Source organism: Numida meleagris, chromosome 2 (genome assembly GCF_002078875.1).
Source record: "Numida meleagris isolate 19003 breed g44 Domestic line chromosome 2, NumMel1.0, whole genome shotgun sequence".
Classification (NCBI taxonomy): domain Eukaryota; kingdom Metazoa; phylum Chordata; class Aves; order Galliformes; family Numididae; genus Numida; species Numida meleagris.
The window spans coordinates 143,391,387-143,410,582 of NC_034410.1; the positions used below are offsets into that span (position 1 = coordinate 143,391,387).

At 36.7% G+C, this 19,196-nt stretch overlaps 1 protein-coding gene across 3 annotated transcripts in view; it reads right to left on the minus strand.

Annotated features, from left to right (window-relative positions):
* Positions 1-19,196, minus strand: part of TRAPPC9 (trafficking protein particle complex 9) — a 472,762-nt gene that overhangs the window by 229,960 nt on the left and 223,606 nt on the right. For all 3 annotated transcript variants that reach the window (XM_021387135.1, XM_021387133.1, XM_021387134.1), the window contains one exon: positions 15,002-15,092. In XM_021387135.1, the coding sequence (XP_021242810.1) occupies positions 15,002-15,092 (91 nt within the window). The remainder of the gene's footprint in view (positions 1-15,001; positions 15,093-19,196) is intronic.

Here is a 19,196-nt window from a genome sequence, read left to right on the forward strand (position 1 = left end):
TATATGGGCTAGCACATCCTCTAAGTGTTCGTCAGTCCTGGAACCACACAAGGAATAAATTAGCCAATACCAGAAGGTTAATTCTTGCAGCACCTTGGTGTATTTGTGAAAATGTTACTCCAAAAAGCCCCAAGATACAACTTCAAAAAAAAAGTAAAAAATATCGAAAAAGTAGTGTTCTTACCAGGCCTTCAGTCCAGTGAGACAATCTGCGATTTTGTGATCATTTGTCTGTGGACATATTTTATGACTTCAGTTGACACAAAAAAGCACCACTGAATTGCCCATCAATTCCAATGAATTTTACTCCTTGTCCTTTGACTTTTTATTTCTCTGAATGTGCAAATATGTTTTTGCTTCAGCATTTTTAACCTGTTTGCACTAAAGCACACATAGTAAGGTAATTCAGAATATATTTTTTTAAATAAAAGACATAGTATGGATTAGGTGTAACTAAGTTCAGATTTAAATATATTCCAGATTTTCCTCTTTTGTTTATTGTTAGAAAACGTAAATTTTATACAACAAACTGAATTCAGATCACTAAAATAACTAAGGATGTATTTTCCCCATGATATTTAGACAAATGGCAAATTTTTATCCCAGCAAAAATTTGTAATATGCAGAACTATATACTTTCTTCATTTTAAATTAGAGAATTTGCTACTAACATGCCATATGCTGTGTGATATGTTTAACAGAATGTTACACTTCTAATTGCATACCAATCAAGGGCCCATATTTTCCAACAATTAGTGGGTAAAATATAAATTTTCAAGTGTAGTAGGTGTTTTCAGGCATCCAACAGAACCTACAATATTTTAATCTACACGTACTAGAAATACATAAAGTAACAAACATGATTTGTCTTCAGTAAGAGACCTCTGCACACAGAGCACTGAACAAGAAAGGATGGGGAGAAAGGAGAACAAAAGATGCATTTTTACTTTGAATACTATCTTTTAAAAATCCCATTATCTCCCATAAAAGTTCTAAGATATCCAACTGCAGAAATGGGGTAGATATCACAGGTGGTGTTTTATTGGGGTGGGGTGGGGCTTGGGTTGTTGGGCGATGGTGATGATAGCAAGGTATGTTATTTATAAAGCCTCAACCTTCCATAATGAAGATTCCCTGCTAACAGGCACTGAAAGAAAGAACTATGCAGCTATTTCTGACATCACAGGGATGACAGAGAATGAGCATCTCTGAACATCTGAAAATCACCCAGTCCTATGTGTAAGCCCATAATACTAAATATTCTATATTCTTGTCCATTACAGGTAATTTGCATGGGGAATAAGAAAATCAGGAAACCACTCTAGAGGTAGATCTTGATCATTTTAACTTTCTTAGGCAGAAGATGGTATCCGATCCCGGTATTTATGATACAACTTTAGAAAGTTTTAAAGATATTGCACGATGACATTAGCTTGCTTTTTATTTGTAACTATTAACTTACTTGCTGATAGTCAAATTTCACTAACAAGTGATGAGTTTTCCCATCATGCCATTTATTATTTATGACAGAGCAGGAGAAAACTGCTTAATGAATAGCAAGATGACTCATTCATTTTAATCCCTATTTCAAAATACAAAGAATGCCAGATGACTTTTCACCCAGGCGTTATTACATACAAGTAAAATTTTACCAAACAAAATATTTACTCATATTTATTTCAGAGCTTACAAACTTTAATAAACTCAGTTTGCCATCAGAATATGAAGTAATGACAATTAAAGACTGTTTAATCACCACATACACAAACAGGTTTGATTTGCTATTAATTGCCAGATACTATGTACTCAGATTTAATTTCTAGAGAAATGCTCAGTGATTCCACTTCAGCACTGAAAAGATTTGAAGGTGCACCTACATCTCCTGTTTCCTTAACATTATCTCAGCTCCTCAGTTAAATGAAACCTCTGGATTTCTGTACTGCTTTGATCCCTTCGTCTTTAAATTTAGACATGCAGTGACTATATAGTGAGTTAATATCATAGAGCTATCCAACTTAATTTGCTTAAAGGCTCGTTGACTATTATGGCATCGTATATGGCTAATGAAGAACTCCACAGACTGAAACTCCAGGTAAAAGATAGGAGTAAATGCCATCAGTGGTCTCTGCATAAATTAGATAATGCCACTGGATTATTACCAAATTGCCAGCACCAGTGCAGTACAAAAGATACTTTAGAAGTGAAAGAATGATGCCACACAGTGCTTCAGAGCTGTTCACAATTTCACACAAAACATTGTTTTAGAAACAATTTATGACAATAGCAGAAGGAAACCTGCAAAGTTTTGTCCTCAACGATGATCACATTGTTGACTTTTTCTCTCCCTGAAAATAACAGAAGAACTTCACTCTGTGCCACTCTGCCTTTTGAAGAACAGCTTCCAGATTACTGTCTCTAATCTCTTTTACAAGATGCCTCCCTTATCAGACACGTATCACTGTGTGTCACAGGCCTGGTCCGCCTCTTTGCATTTTTATTGCATTGAAGTATGCACAGCTTTCTGAATGGACTTCCTGCACCAAAAATATGTGCTGTGACAGAGAGGAAGCCAAAACAATTTTTCACAAGCAAACAGTCCTGAACTGTCTCATTTTCGTTCCTTATCATGCATCACGCTGGCACACTTTCCACCTTTGTCTGGTGTCTACAGCTTCTGCAGAGATAGCTGAGTATTACTGGCTCCAAAGAAATGCGTGGACTGTGAAACATTCTCTCCAAAGGGCAAAAACTGAAGGAGAATATCCAGAAACTGAAATAACACACTGCGGTGGGTTTACATCCTGGCCAGCTACCTGAGCCCGTCTAACTGCACATGCATCTCACGCATTCTGACTTCTACAGTTTTGCATATGGATGTGGTGAAAAGCTTAATTACTATATAATTAAAACTATCCTAATGAAACTCATCTGTATGTGTGGGTTTCCTAACAACTGTTGAATTTCATGTTAGCAGTACCAAGCGACCTGCGAAGCAATACTACACGAAACATGTTTGATTCTATGCTTGGAAGGACAACACAAATCATGTGTAACATCACAAATATCCCCTTGTCACTCAGAATACAAATCAAGATAATAGGAAAAATGTCATTACAGATCTGACCATTTAGCACTGGAGCTGCAGGCATCAATCCAGCTCTCACTAGAGAGGCTATTGAGATGCAGGCCTTACATGGATGGCTTTCTCAGCATTAGGTCAAATAACAGAAAAAAGGGGCCTTTTCTTCAGAAAATATCTCCTGGAGTATTTACTGGCCCAGCCAGGGCAATACCACAGACTGGGCAGACACTGCATCCTTCCAGCTTTCCAGAGAAATGACTCTCCAGGTCCCATGACACATAGAACCACAGAATCATTGGAGTTGGAAGGAACCTTTAAAGACTGGACAGTCCAACTCCTTTGCAATGAACAGGGATACCTACACCTAGATCAGGTTACTAAGAGTCCAGCCTGACCTTCCTCAGGTCATCTTCTTCAGTGTTTGCTAAGATTAAGCAATGGAAAATCCTAGAGAAATGGGGACATCAAAGCAACTGATAAGCCTTACTCTATCTGAAATACGGACATGTTTTTCTAGTGTCATATTGACCTCTGACAGAAATACGGTCTGGTAACTGCTTTCCTACAGCATTAGGAAGTTCAGTAGCCAAATGTAATTAAAATTTTTGTCTGAAAGTTTTGATGGTTTTATTATTTTGCATTTACTCACAGTGATTACATTATTATCCATCTTAAACATTCAAGATCCATTTATGATAGAGGAGTCTGCAGCCACCTGCTGAGCATTTTGTTGTAGCTGGATACCAGCAAAATTCACATTGGTTTTAGTACATCAACCTTGAAAAGAGCCAGAAGGTTTAACAGGCTGGATTTACTACATCATCCCCAGTTTCAACCTAATGTTTGTGAGGGAAGCAAAGCTGATTGCAATAGCCTACATCATGCCCTGTGAAATACTAAATATTCACTCTGATTTCAGAGTTTAATAGGAGATGGCAACAGATAATCTTTAAGATGAAAGCACAAATTTACTTTTTTAAGGTAGAAATCATTAAAGATCCATGTCAGGAATGATCCTGCTGAAAAGTTAGTCTTGTCATACACACCTCAGAAAAAAACACTTTTTCAACAGACATAAATAAAGGCTACTGAGATAAGGCAGATAGGCAATATGAAAATCATGCTATCAAGGAAAGTAGGAGAGTTATTCTTGACTTGTTTTGAAATACACCAAATAAAGAGCTAGAGTGAAAAAGAGCAAACTTCAGAGACTGAGAAAAGCTATTTAAACAAAAGAACAATATTGACATGAGAACAAAAGGGCTGGAAATGAGTCACAAATAAATTTAATCTTGAAATTACTACTCACAGTAAGGTTCTGAGACACAGTTCAGGAAGTTTATAAAAAGCTCTCCAAACAAAATTATATCAAGACACCTTCTGCAATCTACTTTGGAGTTCAATAACATAAAGATGTACATTTTATGTTATGGTATTAATTCTAAAGAACACGAAGACAATACAAATCTTATCTATTAAGTAACCCTAAGCAGAAATAATTTCCATCAAATATGTTCTGTTAACAAAAATAGTTCATAAATAGAGAATAATGAGAACACTGCTCTTTAATACCTTCGCTAGGAGCAGATGTTCACAAATTCACAGGTGGTTCCAACAAGGTAGACAGAATCACAGTCGCTAGGAAACCAGAAGAGGTCATTTTGCCTTTTTCGCAGTAGAAGTTCAGGATGAACTCCAATTGACAGCTATTTACTGGTCTTATTTTTATCCAATCTCAAAACTTTGACTATATTTATCACTCATTTTTTATTTTCTTTGTTTCACAGCCATTCAGTAGGTGAGGGAAAACAACATGTTTTCTTTCTGGAACTGAAATAAAAGTGAAATAAAAATGGGATAGTAAAGCAAGAAGCAAAGTGGTAAATAGGGAATTCCATGCCATGAAGGAGCCCACCAGCCAGCAAACCATTGGCAGCACCCCAGTGGGCTCAGCTCCCCCTTTGTGGGAGTTATGCATTCTAAACTTCTGGGCAAAACAGGTGAGCTACAATATACTGTATTTCAAATAAGGGCTCAGACTCTAAATGGTTTCATATATAGGTGTAACACTGAGCTGTGAGGAAGGCAAAGACATAGCTGAGAAGCCTTGAGCTTCTCAACAGAGCTTGACTGGAGTCTGGAGCTCGGCTGCAGCATGAAGCCAGCTCTGTGCCTTCACGTCCTGCTACAACAAATGTAGTCCTCCACCTTGGAGCACTACTCTACGACTTCTAACCAGAAACACTCTGGGCTGGTTGCCCCTGTTTCTGCTCTGAAGTTTCTTATTTATGGATCCCAGTGTTTTTAGTACCTGGGTTTTTCCTTTAGTTTGAACAACCCAACCCCACCTTTCATTCAGATAACTGACACTTGACTGTTTATCAAAGCACCAAAATGTAACTATTCCTTGACACTTCTTTTAATTATTTAAGATTGCTGATGTTGCTGCCTTTTTTTTCCCTGAAGTTTTCACACGAGGAAGCCAATTACTTCTCCCTGTGTAATTCCAGACACTGTCGAGACATTTTACCTTCTCTATATGCTACTAACATTTTTAATTAAGATTCTTATTTCATCTCTAGTCTCTGGCCTTGATGTAAGTTCTGTAATAGCTCAGTACATGTCTAATACTATCCAGCCACAACTTTTATGACACTACTCAAAATGTAATGAGTAACAGAAAGCAACTATGGTATCTGTTGATGAAAGCCCTTTTATACAAAACCAAACTGCAGAATACATTGACTCAGTTCTTCTTTTATATCCTCAGATAATAAATAAATGAACACATAAATAAATAAGCCCTTCTCTTTCTGTAACTTCTTCTAATATATCCAGAGGTAATCAGAAATGTTAGCGAAGTGAGTCTGAATTTCTGCTTGATAAGAAAATGCATAGTAAAGTAAGTTCATTACTGAGTATGAAGCATCAATGAACACACAATCATAGGCTGGGATGGATTTTCTTTTTGACTGGCTTTCTTTGCAAAAATCAAATCAATTAATGATTCAAATCAATCACATCAAATTAACTACTTCCTCTACTAAAACTCTAAAATCTCTCTTTAAAAAAAAATATATATATACATATATTATGATCTCTAAATACAAAATTCTGGTAAGCAAAATAAAAACAAAAGTAAAATCAAAAAGTTCAAACATCATTTTATCAAAGGGACGAAAGGGAGAATGAATGGGCTAAGAAAAATCACAACATGGAGTAAAGAGGAGATGGAAAAATAAATATCTTAAGCTAGAAAACAGATAACCAACAGCTCCTATTTGGACAGAAAAAGAGAGAGAACAAAAACAACAAAAAACCCACTAAAAATGAGAAAAGAAAATAAGAGAACTTCAGTCAAAGCTTACATTTCCTCATACAAATCTGTACATTGTAGTCTATGCTTGTACGGTTGAGGTTTTGACAGTTGGAAACTATTAATTTCAGCATTACAAGGCTTATTGAGGTGGATTTATGATCCTTCTAGTCATTAATTCACTTCTGCTTCCTTGATGAAATAAGAGACTACTTCAGAACGAACATTCCAAATTAAGCCCCCCTTCAGAATGTCTGCTCACCAGAGAACTTATGCTGATTGTAGACCAGGCCCCCGTAACTGCAGGGTCAAAACCCATTAAGGGTGTGGGTGTGTACGCCCACACACAAATACTTTTTTGTTGGTTTTGTTGATTTTAGCAAAATACAAAAATAAAAGTTTCCATTGAACTTGTTGAAGTATGAATTTCTACACTTCAGCTGAGCGTATTTGTGCTTTTCCACAGAAGATGCTATAATCCAGTCAAAGGACACACTTTATTAGAAAGAGAGTCTCATTCAAAATCCAGTGCATACAGAGTAAAACTGCTTTCATTTACAACACTCACGTCATTCAGTTCCAAGCATATGCCTTATTTTCTGAAAGAGAAATAAAACAAAATCTAAAAACTGTAAGAAGCAAGATAACGAGGCTCAGTGTATGCCCTCTGGAATAAGGCCTCCTTTCTTGCTTACTGCCCGAAACCAATTACACACTGAACCTGTCCTACATAGGCTATTCAGAATGTTCCTACACTACAATTAGCATATTTTCCATTTCTCATTCTCTACACACGTTACTGTACAATTCATTTAATTGCTGGGTAATTAAAATCCTGCCTGATCAAAGCATCTTTCTTGCCTCTCTTGTTAACACATACATCTTCTGATCTTTTTTCCTTTATTCTTTTTTAATTGTCCACAAGCTGAATTTTATTTCTCTATATTTTATTCAAATACTATTTTTTGTGTCCATCAAAGTAACAAAAATCTATTTCTCTGCAGATTCAGTGATACCTTCCACTGACTGCTTCACAAGGGGGCTTCTTAGTCTTTCTTCTCCATCTTCTTCCTTACAATTGTCTTTACATCTCTTTTTGAAAATGTAACCAATTTTCTTGATTATTTTGATAGATTTTCATTTTTAATTCAGATATTCAATTAATGTATTATTCAATTTGCTTATAAGAATACCTATAAAAGTAAGCATCTTGCTCTAAAACTGTGCAACAATTTATCATCCTTACACTGTAACTTAATCACCTGTTATGGCTTAACTGCAATGTTGTAAGCAATAGTCCTACAAAGAAGTAACCCATGCATACCTTTTGGAGTAGTTTTGTTTTAAAAAGTTTTTGTTTTAAAAAAGGTTTTCTAACACAAAATACTGAAAACAAAGTCACTCACTCATTGCAACAAAATGTATTAGGTGCATGTGCATGACTCAAACTTGAATTAGTTAATTATTCTGCTACCACAAGGTTCTGGGGTTTTATTTCCCTTTCATATTAAATCCAATACCATCATGTGGTAATTTCCCCTCCACTGGTATTCCTGCTCTAAGATTGCGTTAATATTCTTAAGCATCCTTCAAAATAAATTGTATTTACTAACAAAGTTACTATTCAGTATGTTTCTTACGACAAAAGTCACCCTAATTCAGCAACTTCTTTCCCTCCTTGCAACCTGGTTCTCTGACAGATGTCTGGCACTAAGCCAGCTCTCTTTCCTATGCCTTGATTTTGCTAAATTAATGAAATTTGTACTAAAGAAAGTATATTTCAAAGCAAGAGAGACTGCATTAGATGTCTAAGCAGTGAGCACAGAACCCACCCGACAGAATAACTCAGCTTTTGATATCTCAGCATTCAACGTAGTAAGATAACCCCACAAACATAAACACAAATACAAGTCTTCACTTGATCACCCACAAAACATATTTTTTCCTACTCTGGTTTGATTTGAGCTCTTCTGCAAGAAGCTTCCCATGGGAAGTTCCATTAGAGACCTGTACAGCCATCAAACACCTTTCTTCACAGCTGAATCACACTGGTAGCTCAGAGCAACACTTAATCAATTCCTCTCCAGTCACTTCAGACAGCTGAACTTCTAGCAGATCTCTGTGTTATTAGTCTCAGAACAGATAACCTTCCTTTCTGGACTACATGTCATCCATTTCAGTTATGGTACTTTGATTTTTGAGATTATCTATCGATTCCTGTACGGCAAGGTGATCCTTTTTGATCCTTTTTTGAAGAGATGGTGGTATTCGCCTCCGAGCCATCAGCATATTTCATCAGGTTATTCTACTCCTTTTTTTTTTTTTTTTTTTTTCTTAAAGCAAAAAATCGCTAGCAGTTCACACTGGCAAAATTGCAAAAGAATGGTTCTAGACCAATGCTTACACTCCATAAGTATTTATTACATTTTGTTTCCTACTATTCAGATCTATTTTACTTGTGAAGAACGTAAACTGATTGTCCCTCAGTTGGGTCTCTTGTGCTTGTGACTGTAATTGGTAAGTGGTCACCTTGTTCTTATGAGCTTTTTCATCTGATTTTCCACCTCCTCCTGTTGAAGAGGTGGAAGGAGAAAGCAGCTGGATGGGCATCTTGCACTCAGCCAAGGTCAAGCCACCACATGAGGGAATGGAGATAATTTGCAGCTTTAAGCTGCTCTTCAAGATTTAAGTCGTCAATTTCATCTACAGCGACGAGGCACTGGCACAGGATGCCCAGAGAAGTTGTAGATGCCCCATCCCTGGAGGTGTTCAAGGCCAGGTTGGACGGGTCCCTGTGCAGCCTGATCTGGTGGGTGGCAACCCCGCCTATGGCAGCAGGGTTGGAACCAGATGATCTTCAGGGTTCCTTTCAAGCAAAGCCATTCTGTGATTCTTTGATTTTACCTCCAGCCTCCTCCCACTGCTTTGTTAAAAATGCTGGACATGCAGCTTCAACTACCAGTTTGTTCAGAAATCTGAGATGGAGGTAACCGCTGGTACTCTACCCAGCCAGTCTCAAGCTATCTGTCCTTTCACATGAGGTTTTGTTCATTTATTTTCACTTCATGGTGAAATGAATGATGAATAAATGTCCTCAGTACCTTTTATTTGAAATCACACCTGGTCCGCTTAGGTCTGAAACCCTTTCTCTTCAAGCTTTTCCTCTTAGTTTAGAGTAACCAAGGCTTTGGTAAGAATTAGAAACAACAGCTGATTCAAAGCATATCACACAATAGCATGTTTTGACATGTGAGAACATTAATTTTGTGCCAGATGCCCTAGTTTTTTTATCAAGTTAGTCCTTTTTTCAGTGTACTACCCTAGTCCCTTAACACTTCCCAGTAACTAAAGCATGTTGCTTGTTTGACATTGCCAAAATATCCTCCAAAACAGCCTGCACACAAGCTGTTAAGATACGAAAGTGTTCCCACCTCTCTTACATCTTAAAAATAAAGATGAGAAACCTGAAGATTTTTCTAAATGGATGAGAAAGGTTGGTTACCTAGTAAAATCCATCTACTTCCAGATTGTTTCTCAATTTCCATCTTGCTATGAATCAGACTTTGATTCTCTACTTTATAGACAGCATCCTCTTCAGTTTTTCTCATTTCAACAATCTACTGATGGTAATAGCCATTCTACTGAAAATCTAAAATAAAATTTACAAATATTTCAGTTTGATAAATGAATAGAATAATATTTGTAATATTTTTTTAAAGAACCAACATTCATATGTGTTCCTGGTCATTGCATATTCCCAATCTTATCCCTACATAGAGTTTATCCATGTGATCTTGTGGAGGGCCTATGAGTGGTTTATTGAAAGAAAAAGCAAAACTGCTTCCTTACTGTTTCCCCTTAAATCTATTCTTTTGACAACACCAGGACAGCTCTGGCATTTCAAACATGGAGGACGACCAACATTATAGGACTGCCCTGACTAAAATAAAACTGTTAACATTAATCATGTCGGCAGAGATCTGGCTCTTTTAAATGGGCCCCTGGGGACAAGCTGTCAGGGTGTCAAGATAGCATCCAAAGCATGAGCTTAGGGACGTACGGCTCCATCATCTTCTCACTGACAGATACTTTAAAATATTTTCCTCTATATTCAGGACAGGTTGATTTGACACTGCTGCAATTCCTCACAGTTAATACCATAAACTGTGGAAAGAAAGATCTAATTAAGGTCTAAGATCAGACAGGAAGATGCAAAATAATATGGGTGAGTAGTTTCAATAATAAAGTTCCATGAAATATATAAGCTGTGAAAAAATATTCTGATTTGATGCTCTTTAAAAGAAACGATAAATTATTAAGATAATTTCTTTAAAAGGTAATACTTCCATAAGATGTTTTGTTAAACTTAACCAGACAGAACTTCCAAACAAGCTGTCATGGGCTCCATTTTCATTAAACACTTCAAAATGCTTTTAAATCTACCTCTCTACTGTCTCTTTGCCAACTACATGGGAGGGACAATTTAAAACTGTCCTTCAGTTCTGACTTTTTGAGCTTTTTCTAAGTACAATATGCCTGCATCATGCAAGTAGGCCAACAATTTATTGTGAACCAACAACAAAATGTGTAGTATTTTCTGCCTATACATAAAAAACTAAGATTCTGGATATTAACCACCACTTTCCCTAATTCTGATCTAGAGAGCATTCAACAACAGTATTGTTAGTTTTCCCCTCAATTACATGCTAGAAAATGAAATGTCCTGCATTATGAACTGCATTTAACTCCATGATTCAGTTAAATGCTATCACCTCCAATAAGAGTAATATCAGAAAGGAAGAGTGAAGAATGAATGAAATGACTGAATGAAATAATGAATGAAATCTGAAAGCTATTTCTGGACTTTGCCTGGGGTGATGCTTGACATTTGCATGGTTCCTAGAATATGACTGTAAGTACTGTCTTCAGAGTTTATGTATAATCACTGGTTTTCAGTTATTCAGCCAGTTTCTACAGGGGAAGAGAAGCTAAATATTTGCCCTATACATTAGGACATGCAGCACTTCAAGATTAGTCTATAATTCTAAATCACACTTCCCTAATACATCTTTCACATATGAGGACCACCAGGAAAACACAAGATCTTTACCTTGTGTTTGCAGCCAGTGAGTGAAGTTGCTTTTGTTTTACATTGGAGGAGAATTTCAAAAAAGTTGCTGTTGTAAGATTTGTGCACAGCATGCAAAGTGCTGGGAATCTCTGGTTTAAGAGGTACTCCTCAAATTTTAATGTAGGAATATCCTGGGCCCAGCCTATTCCAGGTTTAATCAAAAGCCTATTTCAAATTCAGTCTATTTCAAGTTCAGTAACAACATTTTCTGCATGGCACTTGTACCTATGATAATTTTGCTATAAAATGCAGGAGAGTACCATCAAACTGCTTAAGTGTTTGGTCTTCAAGTTTTGCTTGCTTGCAAAACATTGCAACATAAACTAAATAAAGATTGAAAAAATATTGCACTGCAAGTAATTACATTTGCTTCCATCTGATCATTTTCAAATCTAACCACAGGATTTGTAAGACACGTTCCTAGGAAGAGTCTTGGTTCTCCACATTAAGCTTTGCAGGCTGTGTTTCCTTGATGTGACGATATTAATATATGCACCTTAAAACCACATCTATTTCTACATTTGGTTTGTTGCCCGGCAGTAAAAAGAAAATATGTCATAAATTTCAGAGCACATTGAACTTACTGGTGTTGAGCAAGATTATGTTTTCCAATTACATTTGATTTACTAACCTCACTAACAGACAACTTCATTTTCCAGAGATATCTTAAATCTTAAAATCAATTTTAACAACATATTAAGAACCCTCTCTCTCCCCTCTGACATATTTCCTTTTTTATGATTCTTCATGTTTTAAATACTTTTTTCCTTCTCCAATCATTTTATCAGATGAAATCACAACCCCCACTGTCCACTAAGAGCCACTTTTTTCCTCCATCGGACAACCTTCTGGGCTGACTTCTAACCTTAACAACAAAATTTCAGTGCCATCAACTTTTAATAATACTCTTTGCCTTGCATGTGATGAAACAAAGACAGGATTGTCAAATTTAGATGAAAAACTATCTCAATATACTTTTATAATTTTAGAAATGTGGTGTTAACTTTAGGATGAATTAAGCATGTCAAATTTAAAAGGAATTTTGAAGTCCAGATTTTACAATTCTGAACAAGAGCCAGTCATTTTTTAATCAAAACCATGTTAAATATTCATTCATGTTTCAGTGCAAGCACTTCTCATAAAGCAAACCCTCCAACGTAGCCATCATATAGGAAAAGCTTTGAATAATCAGAAAATCAGTTTTGTTGAGTAACGCTGGGGCAACATTTCTTAGCTAATATATTCAAAGGCTGTATTACAATGATAGCTAACCTAAGGAACATTCACGCTAAAATGCTAGTTATTCTTTCTTACAGAAAAGAAAAACTCAAAGCAAAGCAAAGTTGTGACTACAAATAGTGTGAAGATAAAGAGAATAAAAACTCAAGTAGCCGATCCTTCCGTATTACATTAAGGTAACTTAGCAATAACATCAAAAAATTCAGAGAGGTAGGATGAGAAAAGAACATTTGTAACATATTGCCCTATTCATTATATACATTAGGACGATACTTTTCATTAAGGAGAAATGTTAACAGTCAGAGAACATTTAAGATGCCTTGCATAAGGTTATCTCATTATTGGTACTTGCCACAGATTGCTATCACTAAAAAAGCTGATTTGTACAAGACAGTTAAGGTCTACAAAACATCATATGCAAACAGAAAGATTGCTTCAATCGCTTGAAAATAACAGAAAAAAGAAGAAACAGTGTGCATTACGTCCTGGATGACTTGAAACAAATAACATTTTACAATGCCTGTAACTGTTGAATGGGGAACATATTCTGGCTAAAATTCAGACTCTGAAAGACAATGCATCTCCTTTTCTTAAAGTGTACACACAAATGCTCTTTGTTGCCCGGACACCTTCATCATTCCCACCTTCTGGGTGGGACCTACTAAGTTGAAAAGACAATTTTTTAAATCCTCATCCATCCCATGCTCTAATAAATCTAAGTTAGCCTGTATTGCTTAATTTTTTGTTTTGTTTTCAAGTTAAATCAGGCACTTAATCGATACTTCCTTTTCAGTAATTTTTTCGAGTGAGATACAGCTTCTACATTAAGATTTTTCTTGTGTTATACAAATAGGATAATATATTCAATAGTAATTTAACTTTTTGAGGAAGTATTAGGCATAAAAACAAACCAGACCTGCAAAATGAGTGTTTACATGGATCAAAATACCACAGAAAATCATCATTTAGGTAGGATGCAAATACAGGCCTTTGACTCTAAAAGCCTCTTTTATAGGTGGTCTGACGGTGATGTTTGACTGTGAACAGAAAATTAAAGAAAACAACTAAGAAAGTTTTTGAGTAGTGCAGGAGTCCTATGGAAAGATTTCCAAGCGCAAAGCCCAAGCTACAAACAAGGTCAGTGGGACTCAGCAGAACTAAGATGACTCCCGAGGGACCTGAGCTGTCAAGACACATGCAGCACACACAGTTTATTTTACTGATGATGACCAGGGCAATCATCACCAAAGACATCATAAAAACACATACTACCAAATCTTTGGATCCTCTGAGGAACAGCTGACAGATAAGCATGATTTCAGAGAAAGATGTTTATGGTAAAAGTTCGACATGTTTACAACACAACAGATTTAAAACACTACCAGATTTAACCTTCTCATCTATAAATCAGGTGTGTATACGAGTTTTAACATATGCGTTATGAATGGTCCACATACTTGGAAAAAAAACAGCATTTGAAAGAATGGGATCTTAGGGATCTTTTCTGTTTTAATAGTTAACTCAGACAGCAGTGATGGACCGCTGTTCCTTAAAACCCATCCTCTCTAGGTTATCAAATTAATTAAAACAAGGAGCATTGAATTTAAAAACAAAGACTTTGTAAACAATTTTCTTACAAATGCAGGAACTTTCTCCTGTAGCCTGTCCAGGCAATAGAAGGTCTGGGGATACAGCACCACATGTTCCAAAACTACTTCTCTAGCCTTGTTAAGAACCTCAGATAGATGTCACATTATCAAGACCCTTCAAAGTTAAAGTAATTCAATAGTTAATTGTTGGAACATCATTCTAAATGCAAAATAAAGATTTACTAAGACTACTAAAAAAACTAGTACTGCAAACGTCTGGATTATGATAGGAAATACACCACAAGTTATACTGCAATTCCTTGAAAACATTTTAGAGAAATTTAAGAACATGCACTGTCATGCGAAGGGAAAATTTAAACAACTGAGACCACAAAGTACAGGCAAAAGTGCATACTCAGTTTTCATATTTACTATCACTTGAACAGTGCTACTTAAAAGATATACACCTTACATTTATCTTCAGCCAAATCAGAAGCAAAATATCTAATGTAAAAAAAACCTTAGCAAATTCTTCTGTGTCGTAGATGATCAGTGAATGAAAATATTACCATTCTCGTGCTGCCAGAAATTACAAACCAGTATGTCCTCGGGAGAAATCATCAGCAGATTTTGACATTACTCACCCCACTGGAGAGGAGCCAACTGTAGATGCTCCAGGACCAGTTGATTAAGAACGCCTTCCACGCTTGCTTCCCCTTCACGCTTCAAGGAAGGGTAAATTAGAATTAAGGAAAACTTTGATTCAGAGAGAAAAAGAGCATGCAATATGCACAAATTTTATGACTGCAAATTAAAACTGCAACGTCAAGATTCATTAATGGTTATGGTTATATATTTGGGCTTATTAGCCAATGAATTGCCTAACAGTAATAATTAGAGCTGTTTGCATCTTCAGAATATAAAATTTTATTCCACTGAAGAGTGTTAAACACGAAGATGCAAAGGTAAAAAGTGTCTGAACGTACTAAAGCATAAAGGAAAAAATGTCTGGAAGCTCTGAAAATGCAGAATCTGGAAGTATGCAGTGCAGGATCACAATTCAAAATGACCGATTAAGAACAATCTGAAAACCGAAATGATGAAGTACAAAACAGAACAAATGTGAGGTAGGTTAGTTTTAAATGATGGCTTGGTGTGAGATCTGTGGATATACAAGGACTGTTAGGGAATGCAGAGGTAGTGCCCTTAAAGGGCATACTTCACAACAGAACTGCACAGGCATGTAACCTGCAAGCTTCCCTTCTACGCAGTCTTGTATAAATTCAGCAATAAGCTCAGACTGAAGTAAGAAAACATTAGGAAATCTTTGTCTATGGATGGTGAAGCACTGAAAATCAACTGTTGGGAGTAACAGAATCTCTATTTGTATAGGGTCTTCAAAATAAGTTGCTCAAGTTCTGATCTAAAAGGTTAGGTGATATCCAATGGAATACAAAGATGACATTTTCCAATTAAACAAATTAAGTACAGTAATTATAAGTAATATATAAAATCATAATAGTAACATAAAGATAATAATGTGGGATGCATCAGTTAACACGTATTTGTAACAGAAAGAGCACTGGATTTCTTTTTTTTCAAACTCCCTGACTTCAGAAGGGCATGGAATACAAACGGCTTTGTACAGAAATTAGCACGACTTTATATTTACCTCAAGTTTTGCATTCACTGACTTTGGCATGGTTTTGTGCCTAAGAAGCCCCTATCTCAGGTAGGTTGAGAGTAACCAGAGCATAGCTGGGGTTGGAAGGACCCTCTGGGTCCATCAGGTCCAACCTCTGCTCAAGCAGGAGCACCCAGAGCAGGGTGCCCAGGACCGTGTCCAGGCAGCTTTGGAAGATCTCCAAGGAGGAGACTCCACAACATCTCTGGGCAACGTGTGCCAGTCCTCTGTCCCCTGCACAGCACCAAAGTGCTTCCTGATGCTCAGAGAGAACCTCCCGGGCTCCAGTTAGTGCCCACGGCCTGTAGTCCTGTCACTAGGCACCCATGACAAGAGCCTGGCTCTGGCCAATTTGTGCCCCCCCTTCAGTTATTTCACTTCAGGACAAAGTGGAAGTGGAGTAATAACAGCTCTTTCACGGCCACACATACATCAGATGAGCTTCATGAAAACACTCCTTTTCCAACTTACTGATCTTCTATTGAAACAACAACAGGTGAAATATGTCCAAACATAATTACAGGCTGAACTCCTAGGAAGATGCCTGAAGGCATCCCCCAAAAAACTGGCAACATCTTTCTCAAAAATAAGCAAACAAAGGTAGAGGAATCTATGAGCTCAGAACTGCACAAGGAGAGGCACATGATCTGACCGATGAAGTACATTCTCATCTGTGTCACTGAAAAGGAAATTAACAAGCACAGAAGACAACCAATTTTTACCACAAGACATAATTTGACAGGCTCTCCAAGAGGCTTTAAAAAAATATTGAAATCTCACATTAAAGTGAGATCTAATAGTTAGTGATTGAGACTCAAAAGCTCAAGGAGATGATAGAAAAAGGGAATCAATACAATTTATACCATTCTTGCAACATTTTTTTCATAATAGCCGTTATTATGGCCTGATAAAAAGGTATTAAATAGCTTTAATTTCCCTAAAAGGACTACAGATGAAGAACTCACAAACCCTAAGAAAAGAGTCTGAAAGCCACAAACAGCACTACACATACAAAACCACCTATTTGGAAAATCCAAGGCAGCCGGCTGCCACTTCAGAAAAACATTGCTGCTGAAAAATAAGACCCAGAACACCAGCACAGCAGAATAATTTCCATAAACCAAATTATAGGATAGTGAATACATAACGAGAAGTACTTTATAGATATGGCAGATAAATAATTCTGTTATCGCATCTTTAATCTAGGAATGTAATGAGAGAAAACACTAATAAAAAGGCAGTATTTTAAAGAAGTTTTAAAACAGAGCGGCTGCCATTAACTGTGATGTTAAACTAACTTAACTGTAATTTACTTAAACTGGCTCACAGCAGTGCCTGCAATATTACAATTTTTTTACTGCTTAAACCTCCATGGAAAGCCTAATGTCTCAGATACCAATGTAACACAACTATCAAATAGGTGATTCTCCTAACTTTACTGCTTGTAAATGTTATCAAACCAGGTCCACGTATTCATAAGGAAAACACATTTTTGCAATTTCAAATTCAACACATCTGCAAGTTACTTCTCCAGCCAACTGCCTCATAAACTTGATGCAATATGTTTTGCTATGCATGTGATATTTCCTCAACAGTAATAAAAATATGAAATGTTCCTTCAGGTAAATGGAATAATCAGAAGAACGTCTGTTCTTTGGCCATTATTCCCAATGCATGGCAAGTGTTTACATGGATTTTAAAAGATAATACATAGCTATACCTCAACTAATAAAAACAATGAACTTCTCACACTTTTTAAGCCATTTGTCCAGTTTTGCTCCCTGGTACAAGGCACCAAAATACTCCCTGGAACACTGTCAAGGGTTTGTTTAGTCCTGAGAAGAGAAGAAAGGCTGGGAAGAAATTTTACTGCTCTCTATCACAGTGGGAGAGTATAGAGAAAATGGAGCTAGACTTTCCTTGGAGGAACATAGTAACTTGAATAGGGGCAAAAGACATAAATTGCAGGGCAGGGTGTTACACCAGACCTAGAAGGAAGAAGTTCCTTCCAACCTATGTTGTGCAGTAATGAATGCCATCTCACTGTCTTCAGATTATTCCACAGAATGACCTGTCAGTGCCAGTGGCATTTAGGCTACCCCACGGTCATGGCTAAACAGGCTCAAATATATAACAGATGTCTGGGTTGCAGAAACTAATTCAAAAAACATGCTTTCCTTTGCCAGTAAATCCTCAAAGTACTGTCTTCTTAAACAGTAGTACCTAAAATTTTGCCTACAAAGTGTCCTTTATCTTAAGTCCAGGTCAAGCTCTGCTGCCAAGCAGACCCAAAGACAAAAATCAGTGACGCTGACAGAGAAACACAGTATGGTGAGATGGTCTGAACATGCCTAATGGTTACAAATAGCACTGAATTACAGTAGCACTAAGATCTTTGTCTCCAGACTGTGCTAATACTGAGCAAATGGAACACTGTAGCAAACACATCGCCTTGTAGATGAAAATTAACCAAAACATTCAGAGGTAAAATGACAGCAAAAAGAGAGGAAAACTAAATTCAAGTTTGCCTATTTCTAAGCTAAGCCTTTAGATACCAATCAAAGCAAAACAGCTGGAGGAGGGAGTGCTACTATACCCTTCCATTGTTTGCTCAAATTGCAATCTGATAAATGACAGAAGACTAAAATCCAGAATTTAAAATTCATCAAAAAAAAAAATAAAAAACCTGCACAGATTCACTAAATTACAGGCTGCTGAAGTCCGACCTTGTAGAATCTATCTACTTATAAACCTGAACACATTTTGTTGAATTGTCAGTGCCATCACAAACCTGCTATTCCATAGTAATCCCGTTTTTAAATGCCTCTCATCTCCTGGGTCTCACTTCCAATACCTGACCCTTTGTTATTAACAGCACATGCATCAGTCTGGAATGAAACAAATGACTTCCAGTTTCAAGTGCAACCCTTCACATCTGGAAATTCAAGACATTCTCATTTGAACAATAAAACCAGTTTCAGTGAGGGCCTCAGAGCCAATGGACACATAACTACCAGATACTATTAAAAAAGTAATCCAATTTTACTCTGTAGACACCTTTATTACAAGTTTTTAGCAACAGATCGTATACGATGTAAACTGTCTCATCCTGAAAACCCGAATGACAGTCAAATAAACTAGTTATTTCCTCTACA